Source organism: Haliotis rubra, unplaced genomic scaffold (genome assembly GCF_003918875.1).
Source record: "Haliotis rubra isolate DU_JTF1 unplaced genomic scaffold, ASM391887v1 Scf51, whole genome shotgun sequence".
Lineage (NCBI taxonomy): Eukaryota > Metazoa > Mollusca > Gastropoda > Lepetellida > Haliotidae > Haliotis > Haliotis rubra.
The window spans coordinates 952,847-979,693 of record NW_025767202.1 but is presented as its reverse complement, the minus strand read 5'-3'; the positions used below and the strand labels follow the sequence as shown (position 1 = coordinate 979,693).

At 39.7% G+C, this 26,847-nt stretch overlaps 1 protein-coding gene across 2 annotated transcripts; it reads left to right on the top strand.

The window, feature by feature from the left end:
* Positions 1-12,749: 12,749 nt before the first annotated feature.
* On the top strand, positions 12,750-24,295 carry LOC124292209 (cytochrome b5-like). Of its 2 annotated transcripts, XM_046729261.1 has the most exons (6): positions 12,758-12,962; positions 15,305-15,341; positions 16,419-16,510; positions 17,713-17,739; positions 22,444-22,478; positions 23,328-24,295. In XM_046729261.1, the coding sequence occupies exons 1-6, from the start codon at positions 12,846-12,848 to the stop codon at positions 23,416-23,418; spliced, it is 399 nt and encodes a 132-aa protein (XP_046585217.1). In that variant the 5' UTR covers positions 12,758-12,845; the 3' UTR covers positions 23,419-24,295. The 2 variants fall into 2 exon arrangements, with proteins under 2 accessions (XP_046585218.1, XP_046585217.1); XM_046729262.1 differs by lacking the exon at positions 17,713-17,739 and having other exon boundaries at positions 12,750-12,962.
* The last annotated feature ends 2,552 nt before the right edge of the window (positions 24,296-26,847 follow it).

The following is a 26,847-nucleotide window of genomic DNA, read 5'->3' as shown; positions in this document are numbered from 1 at the left end:
GAGAAATTGTTATGTTATATGCTATGTCATGCAAAATCCTATTGGCCATCAATAAAATACATATTTTACTACCAGTAGAAAGTAGTTTTGATTTTGTAACCTCGGTGAAAACAAACCTAAATAGCATTTATCCACAGACTGGCGGATGTTCCCGACAGGGCTACCATTTTGAAAAATCGTGAAAGTCTGTTAGAATTAATGAGATTATAGTTTGTTTTCACTGTTAGAAAATCAAAACTACTTTCTACTCAGAAGTTAAATATGTATTGGAATCATAACCAAAAGGATTTTGCATGACACAACTTATAACATAACGATTTCTTCCACGGAAGCCGAGGTGGGGGTCAAGTCACAATACTGCGCCGATAAATTTCTTGCTACATTCACATGGTTAATGTCCACTCACCAGTATGTAGATACTAGTCAATGTGCGCCTTTATATTTGGTCTTATAATCCTAATTAGTTTATTATCATACTTTTATGCATTTTGAAACTAAATAAAAGCTGACGATCTGCTGATACTTATAGTGAATTTATAACAGAACTGTAATATCTAGACATTTTATAGTTTGCCAATGTGAATCATAATTCGCACACACACCCCCTAGTGTATGTTGTCTGTCTCATTACACTTCACGGGCTAAAACAATGATTCTGTTGAATGCTACGACAAAATGATTAAAAACAAAATGCAAATATTAAAATTAAAACAGATTAAAGTTATAGGAACAATATCAGGCCATTACCTTGTTTGAGGAATGTATCCATCAATATCCACAAAACTGTTCCAAATGATGTGTCTTTTAACAGTTTAATATACCTAAAAGTGATAAATCTTTTCAGGTATTGGTGTATAGTCTCATTGGTCACCCAAGATAGCACACCTGGCAACTAATTGCATAATGTCCGCCTTTCATTAAAAACAGTAATTTAGTTAGCCAATAATGGGCAATCAATCAATGTATTGCCGGGTTAATCCTTTGAAAGAAGGACGCTGTTTTTACGCAGACACACCGACACGGCAGAGTGTATTCAGTATAGATTAGTAAATCTACATACATAAACACTACCTTTGACAATTCCGCTGTGTAAGATAAAAGTAATTAATCAATCAGCGCAGTTATCGGTTAATCCTTTGATCGATGTTCATAATGTTGAATATTTACTCCAGACACAAGAAATGCCAAATGGGAACCTTTGTCGGTAATCTAAGTGTGTTACCACTAATTATACCTGTTATAAATTCATTAACTGACCATCAAGTGAATGATGACAAATAACATGTGTAGGTTTATACCACCTAACACGGGTTACAACAAGGGAGTATTAATTGCTGTATTGCATGTGAAAACTTATGGGCCGACACTGTTTTGAGAATACAAACAGATTTTTACATGACATGATTAAATATCGAGGTAAAAACACAGAAATGGGATCAATTTGGATCAGTCATTATACAAATAGGGCCTAACGACACCAATCAATTGTGACAGAAGCGCCTATGAAAACAAGTTGTAACTCGAAACTAGGCAAAGCAGGAGACAAAATTAAATGCCAGTAGATTGTGAGAACATATAGCTTTCATTTTCCACAACAATTGTCACGATTTCAGGTTTATACAAGCCTGTAAACAAGATAATTTACCCCCTAAAATGTAGATGAATTCTGCATCGGCCCTCAAAGCTATTCCTCATATGACGTCACAGAGTCGCGCCGCTCTGATTGGTTGAAATTTCGTTCGCGGGTGAGAATTGTGCACTGTTGTCAAAAAGGTCAATTTAAGTCAATTAAAGGTCGAAATGAGTAGTTTTAATGACGGGGTTGCATTTATAACGATGCCAGTTAGTGATTTATGTATTTTTACCCCCTAGGGTTTATGTGACCTTTAAATATTTTTGGGAAATTGTAAATAACCGAATTTGCTGACTTATACATGTGTACTCCACAGAGCTGTAACGTTACATTGGCATTAATGAAAATAACCACAGTAGCCAGAATTTCGAAATGTCAATTCCATTGTTTTAATTTATCTTGATATCTGAGACATGGAACCATTGTCCACCTATGCAGGTCAAGCCCATTTCCTACAATATATATGTCAACTGAATGTTGATCATATTGATAGTGTTGATTTATTGTTGACAAACAACAAGTCCATATACCATGTATTGCACATGAAGTAACTTATGTAGATAAGCCAAATTTGGAGGACCAAACCAATCAGTCTTTTGAAAGTGTTGGTTTATATGCAGGTTACACTTTTGTCAAATGTCTTTCTGGCAGTAAGAAAACGACATTGTATCGCTTTGCGTGAACGGTAGGAGTAAATGACTCAAATTTGATCTCAGATTTGCAATTAAACATCACTTGACAAGATTATACATACCTTTCAGTTTTAATTTGTTTCTACTAGGCATTGTCTTTTATGCAGGGATTAAGATTACTATGTATATTTGTCTCATACACAGAGCCGGAAATAGCAATCAGCTGTGCACATGTTTAATAACAATAATTGTTACGTGGTTTCCATCTGTTGCGGTTGCTCAAAGCACCAGTTTTGAAATCACAATTACTACCCTGGATAACCCAAGTTGCCTGTGAGGAGCTAGAAGGTTAACAGACACATGGCCTACCCCACCGGGTACCCATTTTCTGCTGGGTGAACAGAGGCAATGTTGAACAAACTCACTTGCCTAAGGTGAGACCACATGTATCACGTGTGCTTCGTTGTGGGATAGGACTAAAGTCCAAGACACTCTCAGGAGTCAAGCTGCCAAATAAGGTCACCCATCCAAGGACTTTCCACGCTCAACGTTGCTTAACTTCAACTGATTGTGACCTGAGCTCAACGCTCACCAGTGATTTAGCTAAAACATGCCCACTAAAATAACGAAATGAATTTGAGTCAGTGATTGGAAAAATATACATACTCCATGTCCTCAGTCTGCCAAGGTTATATAAATACAATCTCCTTCACTTACGACTTGACGAGTTGTCAGCTTGATGGTCCGTGTTCAGATCAAGACAGATCTCCAGAAGCCATATATACTGCTCAGGTGCGTATACACGAGTTTTATCATGACTGACATGTTTCTGTTGATTGAACACACAGAATACCAACTGTGGCTTTCACTGTGAAAAGTAATTGTCAATATCTATGGAACTGACATCTGCTGTACATATTTTCTCATCATAAATGCATCTAGTTCAACACTGAAATACATCACTTCAATCTTCATGTCAATTTAAATTCATATTAAAGATTCATGCAAACAAGGCCTTTGTCAGTGGGTGACAGGTGCTTCATCACATTGAACGATTGATATTTTTAATGAAAAGATGAAAACATCACACTGTTTATTCAAAACAATCCCTTTACCCACCTGTTGAAACCTGTTACCATGGTTCAAGATAAGCGGCCAGAAACTAGAACTCGAACTGCAGTCACAGAGATATGTGAAGACTGATGAATCAGCAAGTTAATACTAAGCCATAAACAAGATATGATGATTAGTCTGTTGCTTACTGCCGCACTCAGCAACATGCTAGATATATGGAGGGAGTCTGTAAATAATGGAGTCTGGACTAGACAATCCAGTGATCAACAGCATGGCCATCAGTCTACGCAACTGGGATATGATGACATGTGTCAACCAAGTCAGAGAGCTGGACCCCCCCGATCCCGTTAGTAGTCGTGTATGACAAGTATTGGTTGCTGAAGACCAGTTGTAACCCGGATCTTCACGGGTGACATTCTCTTCCCACAGAGGTTACTCTACGAACCTCTGTTCTAATACGGCCCTTTCATGGTGCGAGTGCTCAGGATTCGTGATTGGTTGCAATCAGAGTTAGTAGTGCAATCAGCGATGTTGTTTCAAAAGTGATCATTTGCAAGGCCTCGGTTATTTCCATATGCTTCGGGAAAAGTAGAACCTCTTTCCTTGCGCATTGCGAAAACGTTTCTTCTAGACAGAACTCAGTCATGTAATGGCGGATCAATGGTGTCTCCATCGCCCTCGTTGACAACGGACAAGCTAGCCATTAAATGTCTTGTGTGTCACATCAACACAAGTTCCTGGCAGAGGAGGGATATTTGTGACCCAACATTTGCGTGTATTAGTCAAGTTGATGTAACACGTGTTCTGACTGGACAGAAAGAAGGGAGATAATTTGTGTTGCGATTTTTTGCTGCTAGGGGATTTTACGAGAAACGGGAAATATGACCGTATTAGAACAGAGGTTCATAGGAAGAAATGACAAGTAACCTCTGAGGGAAGAGAATGTACGGGTCAGTGCAATGATGAAAGTGCACTGGTATTACATTTGTAACAAGAAGAAAATCAGCATCAGATGATCATCCATCATTATCGAGTTATCAGCTACAACTTCTCTAAGTTCACTTCTACAGTCAGCAACAACCTCCAGATGGAATACCGCCCCTCCCAAAAGTATGCTCAAACAATGAATGAGTGAATGAGCATGCGGCTGGGTTGGTAAACAGTAAACGTAACTCAATGATTGGCGGTATCATTGCAATTCGTAAATTTCAACTACGAATTGTAATCAGGGTATCAAAAATACTTATAGGACTTTCTCTTGTTCTTTCGCCTGTGGAGTGGAAAAGGACTGGAACAAACATTTCAGTCTCTGAACAGCTCACCCAAACACACCCCTGCTCCAGTTACTGGTTTAGGACATTTCTGGAAGCTCAGGCAGAACATAGGACCTGTTCCTGGTTGATCATGTGATAGTCCGCTGTAGTCATTCTCTTGTCTTGAAGCCAGAACTACCCAAAACCTGGGTAATCTGGTTGGTTGGTTGGATGCAAATCCATCAAGTCAGATAGTATACGTGTTACAAATATAACATTTAGAGTTGAAATTTTCAAATATTTAAATTTATCCTATCTCAAGTAGGGCACTTATCCCACAGGTGGGTGCTGGGCAGCAGATTACACTTGACCATAGGGAGACGACAACTATGAGAACTTCTCAAGGAGAGGCTGACATATAGACTTCTCATTACGGAGTCATGTGATGTCTTGCCGTATCATTCATCAAACGACCAGTGATAGAGCTAACTAAGAGACAGTAGTCCTGGTTCACCTCAACGGGCCCTTGAATCCAAAGACCTTTGGTTGTCACTTCCTCTATTGAGTAATCATGGCTGTGGAGTATGAATTCCAAATTCTCAGCTGAGATGGAAGCGTTCGTCTCCCATGTTCGTAGTCTATCATTGACTAAACTTAGGAAGGATGAGCAAGGATCAACTGCATTGGCTTGGGACGGAACATTAAATGCAATGCTTACCAAGCTGTTCCACCTTTCATCTGAATAATGTGATCATGGGGGACAGTCTTAAAAACACTTGCCATCTGGAAGTGAAGACCAAGAGGTGTTTGGATTCTAGGGCCTGTCGGGCAGAAGCAGGGCTCCTGTATCTTAGCCCACTCATTTATCCTTTGATGGATGAATCACATAACTCAGAGGTCCGCCCACAGCCAGGAGTTTGTGCTGTGTAACGCTAAAGGTTTGATGAAGCAACCCATCACAAGTGCACCTTTGACCAGTGTTCAGAGGATGATAGGTCTAGGCTAGCCTTCTCTTGAACTTATCATCTCAGAGTTTTCGTCTCCCTACAGTCAAGGATAATCTGTGGCCCACAATGGAACCAAGGATGCTGTACGTGAGATAGATTAGTTTAAAAATTTGAAAAGTCGAACTCTAAATTGTACATTTATAATTCTTATCCTATCTCACACAATGGATTCCTGCTCATGTTCTGCATGAGCCTCCAGAGATGTCCTATATCAGTAACGGGAACAGTGGTGCGTTTGGGTGACTTGTTCGGAGAGGCTGAAAACACTGTTCCAGGTCGTTTCCACTGTACAGTTGAAAATCCGTACTTTCATGTAATTTCCAAGAAAGTGCACTGACATGCGCTTTTCCATTATTGATATTGTTCCCTCGGTCAGTCGATCAGGATGCATTCATTTTCCACTCTCAGCTCCCTGAGGCACACGCATATTATTAAGGTCAAATTTGACAACACAACATCGTCAAATTATAACTGACATTATGTTGGGTACCATACAAATGAAGGTTCATAAGGTTCTGTTTGAACTGTAGTGAAAATGAGACACTTGTATAATCACTGCATATGTTCAAAACACTGCAGCTGGTGACGGACAATGAATGATTTGTACAATGTAACATAGATGTTGATTATATGCTCTGTTTGGAGTGGTGAAAGTCACTTCATGCTTCCCGTTAATTAGTTTCAGAATCGCTTTGTTGTCAGAGTGAGTGAGTTTATTCTTACGCCGCACTCAGCAATATTCCAGCTAAATGGCGGCGGTCTGTAAATAATCGTGTCTGGACCAGACAATCCAGTGATGAAGGGAATCAGCATGAGCATCAATCTACGCAGTTGGGATGTGATGACATGTGTCAACCAAGTCAGCAAGTCTGACCACCCGATCCCGTTAGTTACCCCTTATGACAAGCATGGGTTACTGAAGGTTCTTAATCCCATTTGACTGACTGACTGAGTTTAGTTTTACGCCGCTTTTAGCAATATTCCAGCAATATCACGGCGGGGGACACCAGAAATGGGCTTAACACATTGTGCCCATGTGGGGTCCCATTTGAAGTTACTTGTATGTTTAATGATCTTAATGATAAATACATTAATACTTTTAACGAAAATGTAACCATACATTTTTGATACTTAATATTGTGGCTTCAAATCAACATGTGATATTACATCAGTCAAGTTCTGGGAGATCAAGGGACGCATTTATGGCTGCGTATTGGCAGATAAATTGTATTGCAACATATTGCGATTCAGGTACCCATGTTGCAATACGTATTGTGATGCATTGGAAACATAAGTGTTTGACAACAGGTGACACTAATTGTACATGTTGATCCTTTTTTCTATATTTTAAGTCCCTAAATATATATGTTATGGTTCTTATAACAACAATCTCAAAATTAGAGTGCTTAGTCAGGGATTCTATTTTCTTTTGTATACAATTTATAGTATGACAGTATACCATTTCGTCCTTGAATAATGAAGGAAAACATTTGTTGTGAATGAAAGTCTGTGTACATGTATGTTTTAATTTAAACCATAAAGATAATCAAAAAAAATTCCTATATATTCCTTACCCAATATGCCAGTTCTCAGAAAAAATATTGCGATATACCGGCACACCGGTAATATCGTGCAGTCCTCGGGATGCATGACATATTGCCAACATGGAGGCACTATGTTCAATCCTGGACCCAAACATTTACAACAGAAACAGTCTGTGACACTAGTCACCAGTCCGAAGGATGGATCTCATTAAACTTGTTTCACTGGAAAGTGGTCATAGTTTAGCCTATGGGTTAAATTATTCCCTCGTTGCCCTCGAAACGCAGGTTTTGTTTCCAACAGGGATCTAGACTGTGTGGAACCCATTCTTGTTAGAATGTACCTAGTAGAGGCTCAAAACCACACTCACTCATCTCCACATGCAGAGTGGACTTGGTTCAAACACATCTACAACATGACATTAGACTACAGGGGCAGAGGGGTAGCCTAGTGGATAAAGCGTTCACTCGTCACGCCAAAGACCTGGGTTTGATTCTGCCCATGGGTGAAGCCCATTTCTGGTGTTCCCCGTCGTGATATTGCTGGAATATTGCTGAAAGCAACATAAAACCACTCTCACTCACTCACTAGACTAAAACTAATGCATGCAAAGATATAGCCTCTGATTAGCTGGAAGGGTGGTGGGGTAGAATAGTGGGAAAAGAGTCCCATCACTACACTGAAGCCTGGGTTCAATTCCCCACATGGGTACCATGTGTGAAGAACATTTCTGGCATCCCCCACTGCGACATTGCTGGAATATAGATTAAAGCAGCATAAACCCACTCTCCCCCTCACTCACTCCAGATTACCTGGTAGACTTAAATGTTCCTGGCACTAACAGGCGCGTAGCAAGCCAAATTTTTCGCGTAAGCCCGATAAGTTGCAAAGCTGTATATTTAGATAGTATTGAGGGCTTGCCCAACCTTCTTAGCAACAATCATGTGTAAGCCCGGGCTTTTTTTTTTTATAATGGTAGCTACGCCCCTGACTGACTGCTGAGAGACCCCTAGTCTAATGAATAATGGAGTCTGGACCAGACAATCCAGTGATCAACAGGATGAGCATCTATCTATGCAATTGGGATATGATGACATGTGTCAACCAAGTCAGTGAACCTGACCATCCGATGCTGTTAGTGATAGACATTAGAATATGGTACTTCTTCTAACCCTGCCTGTTGCTCAGAATATAGGGGATAAAACATGAACTTGTCCTCTCAGACTAAACAAATGTGTTTGAGTGGGGTTTTCATGTTAAGATGCAAAATGGTATGGGCTTGAACAATAAAATGGGTATTATCAGCGTTCGATACACCTGCCTGCCCAACCGCCCGGGACGGGTTATTTTCAACACGGACTGCTAGATTCTTAAATTCACCTGCCTGAAGGTCGGGTTAAAATATAGACATATGAAGATATTTCGTGGGCAGGTAAGTTTTGGTCAGGGCTGGCAAGGTTTACATCTAACCAGCCCTAAGGTCTGGCTGACAGCTATGGGAGTTTCATACCCTGGTATTAGTCTGGGTCCACCTAAGCAGTTTCCCACAAGACACTGCAAGAAAGCCACTTTATAAGTGCAATAATCCTAAACGCCAATTCAAGCCAATTTCATCTCGCCTCACACACATAATATCCTTGAAAATATCCAAACCCAGATGAATCTCAGAGACTCTCAGTTTAACACACTGTTGTGACTGACTGACTGAGTATGGTTTTACGCCGCTTTCAGCAATATTCCAGCAACATCACGGCGGGGGACACCAGAAATGGGCTTCACACACATTGTGCCCATGTGGGGATCCGAACCCGGGTCTTCGGCGTGACGAGCCAACGCTTTAACCATTAGGCTACCCCACCGCCCCCACACTGTTGTCGTATATGCAGCATATATAGGTCCTCATTAGGGACTGTCCTTTTTTTACGGCAAGGGGGATGATGATTTTTATGCAGAAGCATGTACAACGTGAATGACCCTAATCCCTAGTGAGAATTTGCATGAACTTACACACTTTCCCACATGTGCAAAATCATTACCAATAGATGACAACAAATAGCAGTTTAGGATTTTGCAAGTGTTATAAACACGGACAATTCTTGTAACTACAAAATTGATTTTGCTTCATGTTTTATAACCAGGAATTAACGTTATTGAGTGTATGTAAGAGCAATCCTGCCAGAAAGGGCGGGAAAAAGTAATGATATGTCCAAGTTGGTATAAACTCCCCAATATTCGTGACACTGCAAGATTTTGATCACTCACAGACTTGGGCCATTTCCTAGTTACCAGTCAGTGATGTAAACAACCGGTAAGTGTCGCGCATCGGGGATTTCGGCAGAAAACATGTTTATCGCGAGAATAGGAGACAGACCTATACGTGCCACTTTGATTGTAAACCCAAAATGTTGGCAATTAATTGTCAAATATGACTTCAATGAGTCAATAACGCGGGTCTTGGGTTCCATGGATGACGAGGCTGTAATCTGTTCATGATTGCTGAGAAAAATGTGAAATTGGTACTATCGCGGTAGGCGCGAAAAGCTGACCCTCACGAATGTGGTAATCGGAAGTTGTATGGAACGAGGCAATGCCATTTCACTCGCGGTTTCTCCGTTGTTACTGTTAACAGTTTTAATCAATGAAAATGGGATTGAATTTAATCAAATAAAATGTGTTTTCTGACATTATACGTTCTCGGATGGCAGTGTTTACCCGCGCAATAACGCGGTGTGTTGCATCACAGCAAACATTGTAAGTATTCGGCTGATGTTGTCTTTTATAACTCATTACGATGTTTCGCTGTTCGTCTGATTATTATTGAGAAAACCCTGAATGTTTGAAACATCTGAAAAAAACATGGATAAGTATGATAAACATCTGCAAAAAATTTCACTGGATTTACAACATGATTAACCAGAGCTCAACAGCCGGATTTGTTGATTGCTATTTTCGATCCTAGGCAACCTTTTATGGAATTTTACCCCGCGGTTTAACTCCGCAGTTTACATTGTGAGGGATGACTGTATTTGATATGGTAACGATATCAAAGTGAAGGTGGAAGAGGAGGGACATATCAGATTTATGTAGGAATTTTAGTAACAAATGTAGAATGTTGATGGCAGGCTAGATGTAGTGCTATTTTTAGTTTTTGTGAAAAAAGATACTGTTGGAAAGGCGACCGACTCAGATCTAAGATCAGATGGTATCAGATCTAATGAAACAAAGATTATCATTGTTTAAGAAGAAAAAATGTCAATATGTAATTTTAGTGACAAAATGCTTTAAACGTTGAATACATTCTTTGCCTCTTATTTACATTAGTAGTTAGCAGTTAAATATATCTGAAGAAAAAGCAGTATATTTGTATGTTGTGTAACATTCTATTTCAATCCTAAAGTACTGTCAGAAATAGAAAAAAAATGTTTTTTCACATTTATACCTACAATTTAGGTAGTTAATATGTGAAAGTGTGAAATATCTGTTAAACTAACTTCGGCCTAACTACAGACGCAGTGGGAGGGAGATGGGAAACGTAAAAGAAGGATTTACTGAGGAGAGATTAGAGAAGAAATTAGCAATGCGTTTTTTTCCAAGTCCAGTTTAGTGGAAGCTTGTAGATGAGGATTCCACAACAAAGTACACATAGAAAAATAAATTGGAAAGGATTATAAAAAAAATGGATTTTCTTATATTCAGTGTCATTTTAGGATGGTGTATAGACTTTGAAGAGAGAAATTTTACTGAGAATAGCTGCAGATTAGCAGCTGAATATTTGCTTCTGGGTATGTCCAGATACATCCATGGAAACATACTGTTAACAAGTCCAGTAACGTTTTCCATGAAGTAGTAGATGGTATACTGTTTTCCTGCTTTGTTCCTTAAAAGGTAGAAACCAATGTTTTCACAAACGGATAAATAAATAAATGCGGCGCGCGCAGTTTTGACAATCTATTTATAGATACCCAAACGATCTACAACTTGATCATGTGGTTGTGTTCACGGTTTTTATAATATTACGATGGGAATTTTTGAGAAAAAACAACAAACAACATAATTCAGTTACCTTTCCCCTACTAATATCTTAGACGAACCTGAATTGCCGGATAGATTATTTGGTAGAAATTACGCTTCCCAATCTCAGCAGCTGGCTGAGACGATTTTTCATCGGGCATGTAGATTTAACTCATTTTCACTCGCCAATTATACATCCTGTCAACTAAAATATATTGAAAATAAAATATGTATAACTTTCCTTTTTAAATATCATTCACAAACGACGGATACCAAAGTACAACAAGCAGAATTCATCAACAACATTCGCAATCACGTACATTTCGCCGGCGGTGACGCCATTGTGATTACTCAGTGGTTGTCCCCCCTAACGTAAAAAACGAAGTGGGCGGGGCTTATCAACGGGGACTGGATCGGTCTATTACTCCCCCGTAATTTTTAAGCATAAGTTTTTAATGTTTATATGTACACAATTGCTGACACCACCACCCCCTCCCCCCTACACACACACCACCACCACCAAGTACAAGTACATGTGTACAACATTTCTGACCCCCCTACCTCCCCAGAACAAAATGGGTGACTCCCCATTAACATCATCACCACCCCCTAGCCATGAATTATGAACGGTCCCTTAAAACAGAATGTCCTAAAACTATACATAGTTTTACAAAGACTATGCATACAACGTAGTGCCATCCACTCAAGGCCCTCTGCATAAAGGTCTCAGAAGGAGAGCAACTAAGCTAAGCATTTGAAAGAAACGAATTCCATGTTAAATCAAATTAATTTCATTTCACCTCCACCTCTCAATGGACTTAAATACCACACCAGATTACTATAAGACTGGGGCCTTTCAAACTGTTCTTCAATGCACAACCATATGTAACCAAACGTGTAATTACTAAGTAGTCCGTGATTTTACAGACCTGCTGGTTTTGCATCACTGGGCCTAATACTGTTTATATTTGGCAACCGAAAATCATTGACATACGAGTGCTCTTTCAATGGTACAACTGACACTGCTCATGCCTGCTGTCTGAAGCACACCTACGCTTGTGACACCTGATTAACTCTTATAACAAAACAATCAACATTATGTAAACATAAAACTTCAGAAGACAGAGCCACGTGAAATTGTTGACTTTATCTGAATTTCTGAATATTGTATTGATCGTATCTCTGACAGTACTTATGCAGTTCGTGCTTAGGTGAACATGAATTGTTTTTACATAAAGCATAACAAAGCTGGATTGACAAGGTTTCATTTCGTTCCTATCCATTTGAAACAGACAGGGCAGCAAACACCATCTACGATCACCCGAAACTGAGGAACACGTCTTACCTGTTGATACAATTCACTTGAAAGTTTCCCCAAGTAGATGGTGGCTGCGTGTTTACAGCGTGCAATAGGTCACCTTGACCGCTATAAGGCAGCAGTAATTTGATTGGTTGTATTTGTGGGCAGGTGCGCATACGCGTATGTGATTGGATTGGATAATTATACGTCGCATACAAGCAATGCAAAATTTATTGTATAGCGTCATTCATGTTAAAACTAATTGTAACGTATACTACGTATAAATTTTCACAAGGAGAAGGAAACTGAAGCTTTCAACTCCGTCTTCCCAGAAACCACCACTACCGCCATTTTGTGGATCCAACTTCCTCCGGTTGCACTAGGTCAAGAATCATGACGGAGAAACTCAAAACTTACCGTCTGTCCGAAGTAAAACAGCACAAAGATTCAAAGTCGTCGTGGCTTATTATTCACAATCAAGTGTATGATGTGACCAAATTTTTGGAAGAGGTAAGATACAGATTGCATGCAACCGGCTCTTGGAACAAGTTTGGTTTGACAAATCCTGAAATGCAGAGTCATCTCATGGCATTCAGTCGTTGACTAGTTTCATACTGGTTGTTTCTTTTCGAAATGTGTAGTACTCTTGTCATGTGTAATGTTAGAAACGAAATATTGTATTTTCTGGTATGCCGATAATTGATGCATTGCTATCTTGGTATTTTCAACTAAATGATCGTAGCGAAGGTGGTAGGGCTATAGCTTGTGTGCAGTCCACCTGGGCACGTGACTTGAAGCATGTCAAGATAAACAGGTATACGTGACTCAAATAACTAACTTCTGTACAGGATAAACTAAGGGGATCTGTGAATGTACTGTGTCAATAGGGAGAATTTCAGCATTGAATTGATCGTACACAATGGTACAGTAGCTGTCTTAAGCTGACTTTTCAAGTCCTTTTCTGCCAAAGGCTTGAAACATCAAAAACACAGCACTGCTATCAGTAGAATTAGTGACATTGGTGACAGGTAAATGTCACAAGAAAGTAAATGAAATTGTATGAGAAATGTTTGTGTTTGACATTTGCGAGTCACCTGTTCTACACATTCACCAGTTCTACACATTCACCAGTTCATTTGTCTTGTTTATATGTCCCAACAAATCCGTTTGGGTAACACTTCCGCCCATATCCCAAAAATTTTTAAACGACCATGTGATAACACCCTTTACATTGTGAATTTGATAAACATGGTATCTCTCCACAGTGAATGAGTGTAGTACTAGTATAGCATATTGTGGCAATATACTAAGGTTATTTTATCAAATTTTCGGACACATTTTGTATAGGTAAGTTTACGTTTTTAGAGCAGACTGTTTCTGGAGTACAAAGCACACTCAGTGAAGTATGAAGTTGAGTGAACACTTTCACAATGTTTGACAGTCTTATCGAAAGATCTCAATTGTCACTACTATAAAACAAAGATCCCATCACCAGTCATATCAGAATGCCTTCTCATAAACTTTGACCCACCAATAAGATGACAAACAAAATGTGTCCATCAGCCACTACGAAAGCAGCTTTTTAGAGCACTGTGGCACTAGCAGAGCTACAGATGGGTCATTTTGGTCATTGAGTTATGTACTCGCTTGTGTTCATCTCAATTGGGTATGCTAATTTTCATTTGAGTAACCAAATGAATTGTACTCACCTCACTCAAACTCAATTGGGTATTTTACCATTTTCCATTATTTGTGAAAATAGAATATAGTTTAAATGTTGGTTAACGTGTGTGCTATTTATATTTGATCTGTAATACGAGAAAAGATAAGAAAGACTGCAAGTTGCCAAGTTCATGTGCTGAAATAGAACCTCTCAATATACCTCTGAGTCAGTTATTGTATCTTTCCTCAGTAACCTCCATATGTAGCGCATGGGTCTGCTTACTTACTTCAAATTCTACTAGGTTTGCTGAATGTTACAGTACGCAAGCTAAGAGTTGACATCTTTGTGTGTACTCATGTTAGATCAAATTTATTGAGTATTTACAAAAATTCAAGCGTACTTATCAGTGTTCACGAAGGGTGTTTCAAAGTAACAGGACATTGGGTCCTGTAAGTTTCAGATGTCTGTCTGACCCACTGAAAATTCACAGGACCCTTAGAATAAAATTAACACACATTTCAGATTTAACATTTCTTATAATTGGCATTGAAATTATTAAGAAACATAAGATTTATAAATAGCCAACAAGTGTCACATGTCCCATATAACAACTTCAGTCAAAGTCATTGTGAAATATACAGTCAGACACTGGGGCTGGTGGGTTGTAGACTTCTATCGGACCGTTGGCAAATCTTTTGTCAGAGGGTCAGACGCTATTCGTGAACACTGACTTATACGCAATAGACTTGAAAGGAATTGAGTTTTCACATAAATGTTTGCGTAATTTACGCAGATACGCAGCTTATCTGTACCTCTGCACTAGTTTCAAACTGGCGTTCCATTCCAGACTTTGAAAAATATTTAGGCAAAGCTCTTACTTTAATATTTGAGAAATGAACCAAAGAATGTTCTAGAATTGCTAATAGATAGCCTAGATTGTATAACAGAACTTCCCTACCAAGTGTCTTCCCCTTAAATGTGTATCCCATTTCATCAGATGTACAAAGATTTCATCAGATGTACTAAGATTTGTCAGATTTAGTTACTCATTTGGTATACCCGGTGTTAACCCTTTTTGAGTTTGAGTAATTAGAAAACTCATTCTGTCACTTTCCTAATTTGATCAGATGAAAGGACTGCATATTTAAACGAGACTGCATATTTAAGAAGACGATATGTTATGTTTCAGCACCCTGGAGGAGAGGAGGTTTTGTTGGAGCAAGCAGGTAGTCCACACAGCATTGTGCTGTTTTACTCTACTAACTCTATCTGTAGCAGACCTGTCATGCATAATAATAAACTCATAATGTTCATTAACATGCTGGCTCCGTTGCCACATGTCACACACAGGAGTTGTGCTACTTTTACCAAACTCTAAATTATTCAGGTCACTTATGGGTGACAATTGTGAAGTCAATAAAAAATCTTAATTGTCATTCTTCATTGTTATTAATACAATAACAAAATGAGCAGTTTAAATATCATTCTGAGATTTAATTAATTTCACTGAATGTTACAGTGTGAGTGAGTTTAGTTTTACGCCCCTTTTAGCAATATCGCAGCAATATCACGGCAGGGTACAATGGAAATGGGCTTCAAACATTGTACCCATGGGGGGAATCGAACCCAGGTCTTCGGCGTGACGGGCGAACTCTTTACCCATTAGGCTACCCACCACCCTGAATGTTACAAAGTGTGATTCTAATCAAGTGTCAATTCTCAACAAGTGGGGGTAAATTCAATTAATCTTACAGATGTTCATTTCACAATATGAAAGAAGTAAACAGCTGGCTGTATGTATGTGACATTTGTTGATGACATGGCAAGGGAGTGGAAACTGTAGCTTTACAAGGTAGCCCAACTCCAAGCAACCTGTCAAAGCTTTTGGATTCAAGAATTATCAATGATAATTATTTGTTGCGATTATTTATGATATACCTCTCATTAAAAAATCTAGAAATACTTTCAGAATTATGAACATGACATCACAATCGACTGTGATCAAAATTAACTGTTGCACATGATTGTGGAACATAAATAAAGTTGTAAGGTTTATCAATCCACATGCTCAAATACTTGACTTGATTGACTCCAGCCTCTTCCTCATGTTCCTGAATTTGTTACCTACTTAATCATTGTTGAAATTGTCCGGAAATATGATTTGAATGTGGAATTTATTTTGAATTTTGTTTTCATGAGATGAATTTGTATTTTCACATTTTGACACACTTTCCACCTTAACGTTACCGAGAAATGTAGTATCAGCCTGTTTGTATTTTGATAGCATCCTTGTTTTCCTACAGGTGATGATGCCACCGAATCATTTGAAGATGTAGGACATTCTACAGATGCCCGAGAGTTGATGAAGGATTATTTGATTGGGAACCTGCATGAGGTGGGTAGTGTATAAGATGGAAATTTATAACTATATCTAAAGCAAAGCTAACACCTATCTGCTTTATCTTGATGGATTTTAAGACTTGCTTTCAAGCAATTAGGAATCTCAAATGATACAATGGATGCTGCTGATATTATCAAACATTGGGATTTGCAGCATAAACATTTTTTTTTCATTCTAGCAGTAGCATTTGGTTATGGCCACCGATTTTGTATTCAAATGTTGTAAGAAATGTAGTTGCAGTCTCCTTTGTATCAATTTCATCAGAAAGATATTTTTCCTTGTGCTTTCTTATCCATGAAAGTAATTAGTGTGGGTCAGGAGAAGTATAAAATAATGTTTTTTTACTTTGAAAAAGACATTGTTGAATTTCCTTCTTGCATTATAGGCATTTTCACTGTTCAGAATTTAGTCAGCATGGGTTTACGCTGCTTTATGCAATATTCCAGCAATATCAGAGCTAGAATCTAGAAATCCACACATTGACCCCTTCTGGCAGTCCATAACATATTAACAATGATACCGCCTCCGTGGTGTAGTGGTTAGAGCGTCCGCCCGGAGTGCGGAAGGTTGCGGGTTCGATCCCCGACCGCGTCATACCAAAAGACCTTAAAATATGGTACTTGTTGGTCCCTGCCTGGCGCTCGGCATTAATGGGTACAACAAGGACTGGTCGGCTCGGAGTCAGTATAATGTGTCTGAGTGGGGTATTCATGCTTCACTACGGCATGGTATCTCAGTGGGCTAGCACTATAAAACCAGTTTAAGTCTGGGCTAGTACAAGCAGCCGCACATACACACGAATGCACGTCATCATATGAGCGAAATATTCTCAAGCACGACGTTAAACCCAATTCCACCACCATAACAATGAGGACATGGGGTACTGGAGCATATACTTACCTGCTTACTACTATATACTTACTGCTTAACTTACTATTAAAACATGGGTCACACCAACACTCCTTCACTTTCCTTCATATAACACATGTTCACTCTGAATTAATATTTCTGAAGTTTCTAACAAGTTCCTATGGTCAGTGATGAGAGAGACAAATGATGCAAGCATGGTTTGAACACTTGTTTTACAGGAAACATATTCAATTCAAATTACCACCAATTGCTCTGAACTGAAGACTATAAAGAAAATACCCTTAACAAATTTCATTTCATGATAGCATATTTCTTCTGCTTTGCAGGATGATAAGAGTGACAGAAATATTAAGGTGAGTGACAAATGAGTGTAGGGTTTCTATTGTTTCCCAAGTGGGAAGTTATTTTCTGTTGTATTCCTGGTTTCATAAGTGTCTATGTCTCTCATTCATCAGCCATGTTTGTTTGTTAACATTGGAAGGAGTTTCAGTTATCTGTTCTGTTGTCTGGTACAGTGAGTTCCTGACTATTGCATTCAGGAAGACTTCACTTTCATTGGTTTCACTGGCACTTTCCTTTGCCTTCTAAAAGCTGCACTAAATAATGTGACAAGCAGCACATGAAATATCCTGTCAAATCAGGTTGGAAGGAACTCAAATGCCACCAAATTGCACACAAAACTGCAAAACTTTCATGGGGGAAACCCCCACCAATGGCAGGGCACACCCTCCCATACTCTTCCCACCAGCAACTTCGTTGTTAGGCAGACTCCTTGTGGGGATCCGGTTAGAAGTCAAAGGCAGAGGAACCCACTGAGGGCCCCTTCTAAAGTATATCCTATGTAATCCCTGCAAGGGAATCAAGTGACTGTTAGACCTTCAGAGTGTTCTTGTGAAATCAGTCATATTTCTTGTGCATCATGCCATAGTCTTGCAGCATGCTAACATAAATGTTATGCTATGATTGTTTCAGTGTTAGCACGTAGTCAACAGTTATGAAATGAGTACTAATTCTCTGCTAGACATTGGCACGATTTGTTCTTGTCCGATGTTTAACACTTCTTCAAACACTATTTGCACCTCATCAGAATGACTCATTGCTTTGCCTGTGAATGAGTGATATTTGTTGGATGATGTGGGCTGGTAGCTTAGGCTGACAGCGTTATGTGTCAGGATTTACCAGATGTGAATACGCATCGACTGATATAATAGTTGGAAATGGGCGCGCAAGCAAGTACAGAGTGGATCGACTTAGATGATGTGTTTGGAACATTAATATCAATTCAATAATTATTATATTGATATCATTTTAAAAATTCATCACTATATATAATCATTTAACAAGTTCAAGACACAACCCAAAGCCTCAAGGTCCTATAGTGCTTGTGTCATCTTGGTAATTTCATATCTAATTTGGCATATCTATAACAGCCTCAGAGTATTTTTCGGCCAAATGTCGTAGATACTGTCTCTGAATGTACTGAGTGAAGTGTGTGTTCACAGAGCATTGAGTAGAGGCTACTTTACATGTACAGGCAGTACAACAAGGTTGAATTGATTGCTCTGATACTGGGCTGATTACTTTAGCATGGTACTCTGATGGGATGCTGAGACACTGTAGATTCATGTACCTTAACCACCTGCACACATTGTTCAACCTTTACAAGTATGTATTTTTTTTTTCCTTTCTGTTAATGTGCCTCTTATTCCACTGACATTAGATTAAAAATGTTCTGCCGATGGTTTTGGTTAGTGGTGGTCCGATTTATTCAAATAATCAGAGATTGATCGCAGTGACTAGACGACCAATCGAACATGTTTTCTAATATTCGAACACAAACAATTTTGGAACACTTGTTTGCATGAACAATATTTTTTACTAACTTTTCGACTCACGGGATCGGGTGATCAGGCTCGCTGACTTGGTTGACACATGTCATCGGTTCCCAATTGTGCAGATCGATGCTCATGCTGTTGAGCACTGGATTGTCTGGTCCAGACTCGATTATTAACAGACCGTCGCCATATAGCTGGAATATTGCTGAGTCCAGCGAAAAACTAAACTCACTCATTCCAAGTCATGATTGAATTTATCTTAAAGACTCAGGAAATTTATGTTCCTAACATACTAGTCATCCTTTAATATGTGCAATTTGCAAAATACAACCCCAAAGAACTACATGTTTTTTCGTTATTTGTGTGTGTGCATTATCAAAGATAACAGGAACATTTGATAAATGATGCTTACCAATTAATTTTGATGATTGATTGGTTGTAATGGACCAATCATTGATTATGAGATTTTAACCAATTCCCAATGCTAGTTTCTGTGTTAAAGAATTAGATGGAGGACCACGAGGAACAACAAACTTTCATGTTACCACGGTAACCAAGGATTATATCCGTCAGACTCCCTGTTTACTACTGGCATGATTTGCTCATCTTTCCATCTTTACCAAAATATCACATGTTTTCCATTTGCTCACTAGAGCTGATACGCATAACCTGTCTAATTAACATCAGTTCTTCTATTCTGATGCCATACATCTGGAGGACACCTCCACAGGTCACTCCAAGTTGCTTAAACCAACCTTTCCAGAAGGAACATGTGTAGGTTCTCGAACCAGTCAGAGTTTTGGGGTTTTTCACTTCATGCGGAGAGTTTGATTTGTACTAATTTAAATACTGTAAACGTACTTATTTTCGCGTGGTGCAATTTTCGCGGAATTGACAGTTTAGACTACTTCGCGCGGTCAATTATTCGCGCAATCAGTAATTGCCGGAACTGCCAGTTGTCTCTTTGGCCGCCACTAATAGCAGTGAAAACAAACAGAGTGGCTTAACCTGTCAGGCGGTGTTTATTGCTTACTCACAGGAAATCCCTATCTGTGCGATATACTAGTACACAGTAACCCGTTTACTCCCGGAAGAGATGAAAAACACATCAGTCTTATGTTCCGAATTCTGACGATCTGACGAATTAACTTATACTGTATATGAAGCTTTTTGTGATTTCAAACAAGCCGGGTTGTTGTGAATGAGATGATTGAGTGTTAAGTGACTATTCGCTTCATGATGATACGTTTGTATCTAAATGAATAAATAAAATACTGCTGTATTATTTCTTTCCGAGACGTTTCATGGTAATCTGTTTTGTATCAAACCATCTGTCATGTGACCAATTTCCATGGCGGCCACAACACACATTGCTGTTTTCGCTAATTCGGGGATGGGATTTGGCTCATTATTTAATTATGTTTTGGGAAATCCATTACAGCGACAGTTACTAGTAAGTATGATTGTTTATGCTACTATCAGTCGTCATTTTAAGATTCCCGTAGATTTCTGTCTTCATGTGTTATGGTTTATTCGCGGTGTATAAATTTTCGCGCTAAAATGTTTTGCGCGAAAATCGCGAAAATAAAACCTGCGCGAAATATACTACGTTTACAGTACACACACAATGCAAATATTGTTTTGGACCTAGATGGTCAGTGTGACTGTTTTTCCATGTATTTAATGGCATGACTTACATATGTTTTGTCAGAGCTTAGTCCGCAGTGTTGCAGAAATCAGATGTGCTTGCCTAAATACTATGTTATCGTACCAGGAATTTAGAAGGCATGTCTTTTGCTGAATAGAAACTTCACTTGAAGCAACCTGTAGAGGCGTTTCTCAAACTTTCACCAGGGATTTACCTTGAGTTCTGTTTTTGAGGGTCCCTGGGACTCACTCTTAATTTTCAGGGGTTATGGACAACAAAATGGGGGTCCCAGACACTTAAGTTAAATATTATTATTAATACTATTTATTGTATTTTGTATCATGATCATCCCATTGTTACAGTAATTAAATAGCAAATAATACCATAACCCGGCTAGTAGCAAACTCAGTGATAACTTATTGTCACTTGATTGGAATTTTTACAAAAAGTATTTGGACTTTTTGTGAGTCCCTGTGGACGGGCTAATAATTTTGTTGTGTTCGTTGTACGGTTTTATGTGTATAGGATGCAGGAATTCGCTCCCTGTAAATCCCTGCTTCACACAGAGGGACTGCCTGAATGGCCATTGAATGAGCGGGCTTGCCACACCATCCTTTCAAGAAAATGCATGCATGCTCTTCATTAGGTTCCAATCCTGGTCTGGTGATTGTATTTTTACGCTTATCAGCACCATCCCCATCCTCTTTGCTTCACTGAAGTGGTACATGTCCGAGACACTTGCCATGACATAACTGGAATACGGTTTCATCCCAACTTTCTCATCTGTCTTTAAATCTTGTACTTTAAATCCAGTTTCATCGAACGTCTTCTCCCCTCCCTGCAAACCTACGCACACCACACACATGGAGATAGATTTTTTCACTAACTGAAAATAATTCTTATGGTCTCCTGAAAATTACCTGTTTAATGCTGCTATAACTTTCACTGTGAAGGAAGACTATGCATGGTACAGATGTAGGTGTACAACGACTGCATGGTACAGATCTAGGTGTACAAAGACTATGGTTCGGATCAAGGTGTACAAATCTGTTCTTGGTTACAGATCTAGGTGTACAAAGACTATACATGGTACAGATCAGGTGTACAAAGACTATGGTTCAGATCTAGTGTACAAAGACTATGATTCAGATCTAGGTGTACAAAGACTATACATGGTACAGATCAGGTGTACAAAGACTATGGTTCAGATCTAGTGTACAAAGACTATGATTCAGATCTAGGTGTACAAAGACTATACATGGTACAGATCAGGTGTACAAAGACTGCATGGTACAGATCTAGGTGTACAAAGACTATGATTCAGTTCTAGGTGTACAAAGACTATACATGGTACAGATCAGGTGTACAAAGACTATGGTTCGGATCAAGGTGTACAAAGACTATGATTCAGATCTAGGTGTACAAAGACTATGTATGGTTCAGATCTAGGTGTACAAAGACTATGGTTCAGATCTAGGTGTACAAAGACTATACATGGTGCATATTTAGGTCTTCAAACTGGATGTTGGATGCTCTTTTTGCCATGTCACACCAGTTTTCATTTTCTGTTGCAGACTAACACAGGCCCACAAGTTGGAGTTCGGAATGAGTAAGTTAAAAAGTATTTTCTTCTGATTCTTCGTGCTACTCTCATACAACAGATCACACCTCCAACAATAATATGTATTGTAACAGCGATAAAGGTAACTCTTGACATTATTGCATCATGCAGATTATGTTTTAAGCTGTTTCGTTATCATGATTTACCATTTCAATACTGCTGTGCACATATACTGTGGGAGACAATGCCAGTGAGCTGTGATGACAGAATGAACTAATTGCGTCAACACCACTGTGCAGTGCTGGCTGACCTTTTCCTCAGAGTAGCTTGAATTGGCAGTGCATGTAACATGTATATTGCTCCACTGAGTTACATACTGGCTGGTGGTGTATTTCATCAGGAGGCATATTGAATAACCAACAATTGCCTACAAACTGGAAGTAAAACATTACTTCATTGTGGACACCAAACTAACAGTTATTACGCACATTTCAAGGATATATCATAGTTATTGCTGTTCTGTTAGATTGTGATTATAGATCTAATTTGCCCTCTTAGCTTATGTTTAAGGGATGGTGGGGAAGCCTCGTGATTAAAACATTAGTTCATCACGCTGACAACCTGCTTTTGATTCCCCATATGGGTACAGTGTGTGAAGCCCATATCTGGTGTCCCCTGCCGTGATATTGTTGAAATAATGCTTAAGACGGCATAAAATGATTTGATAGGTGACCCACATTCAAATCCATAACAGCTAACCTCAAGGCCCCCAAATTGGGGCACTGCATTGAACATAGCTAGTGAGTGAGTATGTTATTTGTACATGGACAGGGCTTTTGATGCTCACGGTTACTTTGAAACGCTGTAGCTTCATTCTGAGCGTGTATTTTGTTTCAGAAGCAGCAGCTGGACCGGATGGTTGCTTCCTCTTGGTATCGCCATTGCCGCAGCTCTTGTGTATAGGTTCGTCATTGCTCCAACCAACTAGACAGCTCACCTTCACATAATACACCACTAGTGCTAAGGACTCTGTGTTAACCCTTTTACACGTGGCACTCTACCAAGAGGCCAACACAAATTGTAAGAACAAGTTTCTTCTTTCTGATTTATTCATTCCAGTTGTTCAGTTACTGACAGTATCCTTGGGTGTTCGTGTGAAGGGTTTTCTAGCTTTACCACAGATTCATTGCCTTGTTTAGAAGGCCATACTAAGCATTAACTGGGATCAAGTTTGTAGTACAAGTTGGTGATTCAAGTGCTTCAGAATAGTAATACTGTGTTCAGTATCATATTTTCTGAGGGTATTTTTCAGACATGACTGATATAATATGATGTTGTTGATTGTTATTGTGTAAGGAAATATAAGATTAAATCCTAATCCAAGCTTTGTGAAAGTTATTTTTTCGAATCTGTACACATAAGTAAGGAAGTGTTTCCGTCTGAATGTCAGTGTTTCACATGGTTGATTTGGCTTTGTTTGTTTACAGATGATTGGTAATCTTTGTATATGACCGATGTGTAAAGGTTGAATGTCTGACAAGCAATTTTTTTGGCTGGTGCTGTGTGAACTTCATGATAGAGTTGTGATCAGGATATATTTCACAATTATTCAGAGCTTTCTAGAATTGGAATAATTATTTTCTATGTTTCTCTTTCCTTTAAGTAACTTTCTCAAGTAGTGTCATTCTTTGACTGAAGTAGATGTGATTATCTTTAGAGAATTGGAATGGTACTGATGCCTGCAGGATGTAGCTTTTCTTTCCTCCTGTATCACTGATGCTGTCTCCAGCAGCAGAATATAGAAATATCCTGAAATATGCCTGTGTAGAACGGAAACATTATGTGGATAAATCATACCAATTTTACATCAGTGTTGTTGTTCTTTGTGTGAGGGGGCGGTGGGGTAGCCTAATGGTTAAAGCGTTGGCTCGTCACGCCGAAGACCCGGGTTCGAATCCCCACATTGGCACAATGTGTGAAGCCCATTTCTGGTGTCCCCCGCCGTGATGTTGCTGGAATATTGCTAAAAGCGGCGTTAAACCAAACTCAGTCAGTCAGTCTTTGTGTGAGACTTTGAATGGTTACTAAGACCGCTCCAGCTGCCGTGCAGTGTGTTCAGGAACCGTTTGTTTTGGCATCTGCTGCTCAGCTTCACTGTCATGACATAACAAACAGGCACTCATAAATACTCAGGATGTGGATCCCATATAAGGTCATGTCTCACCATGGTCATAGATGATGTGGATGCAGTAAAAGTCATTTGTCACCATGGTCGCTGATCATATGGATGCCTTGAGGTCATGTCTCACCATAGTCACTGATCATGTGGATGCCTTGAGGCCATGTCTCGCCATGGTCACTGATCATGTGGATGCCTTGAGGCCATGTCTCACCATGGTCATAGATGATGTGGCTGCCATGAGGTCATGTCTCACCATGGTCATAGATGATGTGGCTGCCATGAGGCCATGTCTCACCATGGTCATAGATGATGTGGCTGCCATGAGGTCATGTCTCCCATGGTCATAGTTGATGTGGCTGCCATGAGGTCATGTCTCCCATGGTCATAGTTGATGTGGCTGCCATGAGGCCATGTCTCACCGTGGTCATAGATGATGTGGCTGCCATGAGGTCATGTCTCACCATGGTCATAGATGATGTGGCTGCCATGAGGTCATGTCTCCCATGGTCATAGATGATGTGGCTGCCATGAGGTCATGTCTCACCATGGTCATAGATGATGTAGATGCAGTAAAGTCATGTCTCATCATGGTCACCAATGAGGTGGATGCAGTAAAGTCATGTCCCATCATGGTCACCGATGATGTGGATGCAGTGAAGTCATGTGTCACCATGGTCATCGATGATGTGGATGCAGTAAAGTCATGTTTCATCATGGTCACTGATGATGTGGATGCAGTAAAGTCATGTCTCATCATGGTCACCGATGATGAGGATGCAGTGAGGTTATGTGTCACCATGGTCACCAATGATGTGGATGCAGTGAGGTGATGTCTCACCATGGTCACTGATGATGTGGATGCAGTAAAGTCATGTGTCACCATGGTCACCTATGATGTGGATGCAGTAAAGTCATGTGTCACCATGGTCACCGATTATGTGGAAGCAGTTAAGTCATGTCTCACCATAGTCACTGATGATGTGGATGCAGTAAAGTCATGTGTCACAATGGTCGCCGATTATGTGGAAGCAGTAAAGTCATGTCTCACCATGGTCACCGATGATGTGGATGCAGTGAAGTCATGTCTTATCATGGTCACCAAATTGTGGAAACAGTAAAGTCATGTGTCACCATGGTCACCGATGATGTGGATGCAGTAAAGTCATGTCTCACCATGGTCACCGATGATGTGGATGCAGTAAAGTCATGTGTCACCATGGTCACTGATCATGTGGATGCCTTGAGGTCATGTCTCACCATGGTCACTGATCATGTGGATGCCATGAGGTCATGTGTCACCATGGTTACTGATCATGTGGATGCCTTGGATGGTCAATGTTTCTGTTGATATGGATGCAGTGAATTAGCTTACAACTACATGTGCCATATCTTGTGTTGCTGTTGCCTGTTTCGTGTATAACCTATGGTTGTTAACATTCACTGGTTAAAGGGTGACCATGTATATAAGTCATTTAGACATTAAGTAATAAGTATAAAACACTGAAACATACATTTTGTCGTAGGGTTGGTGATACCACAGGGGACTGTAACACGCCGACCAGCCAGATAAGTGGTTACTATGCCAATATGACGGTACTGGCAGCATAGTGATCTGATAGTATATCACTATTCCCTGATTTTCCATACGTGCAGGGTCGAGACCGAAGTTCATAGGTTACATGGCAATACGTAGCTTTCTCCAATTAGCTGTTTCGTGGTTTGCAAGAATTTTCAAAATTCAATATAATACACCTTAACCATGATCATTCGTCAGTTGCCCTACATGAACATGTGTATGGAGCTCACTTCGTGCACAACGTGACAGGAAGTGGACACTATGCAGTTCCACTCTACACAGAGGCGAAACATGAATAGAAAACCAACAAAGGTCACCACGACGAAGTTTCATGATGAAAGAAAAAGAGGAATATTTGTCAGGAAACGAAAGACTTTGGGAACATGTTCGGAGACCCACAGGCAAACTGTAGCGCAAATAGGGTTGCGCGACAGTCTGGTTTGACCATGCGACTGATATTCTGTACCAGCATACTGGCATACGAGGCCTTCGTTCCGTTCCAGTTTGTTGGTACGGGATATGTGGGCAAACAGATCAGTACGTGCAAGATAGGTTATTTGTTGAGGGAGAAGCGACTGGCTTGAAAGTCTTCTCGATGTTTCAGACTATTTATGCTTTTCCTGTAAAGTAGGACCCTACATATTCGAAAGCATCCAAAG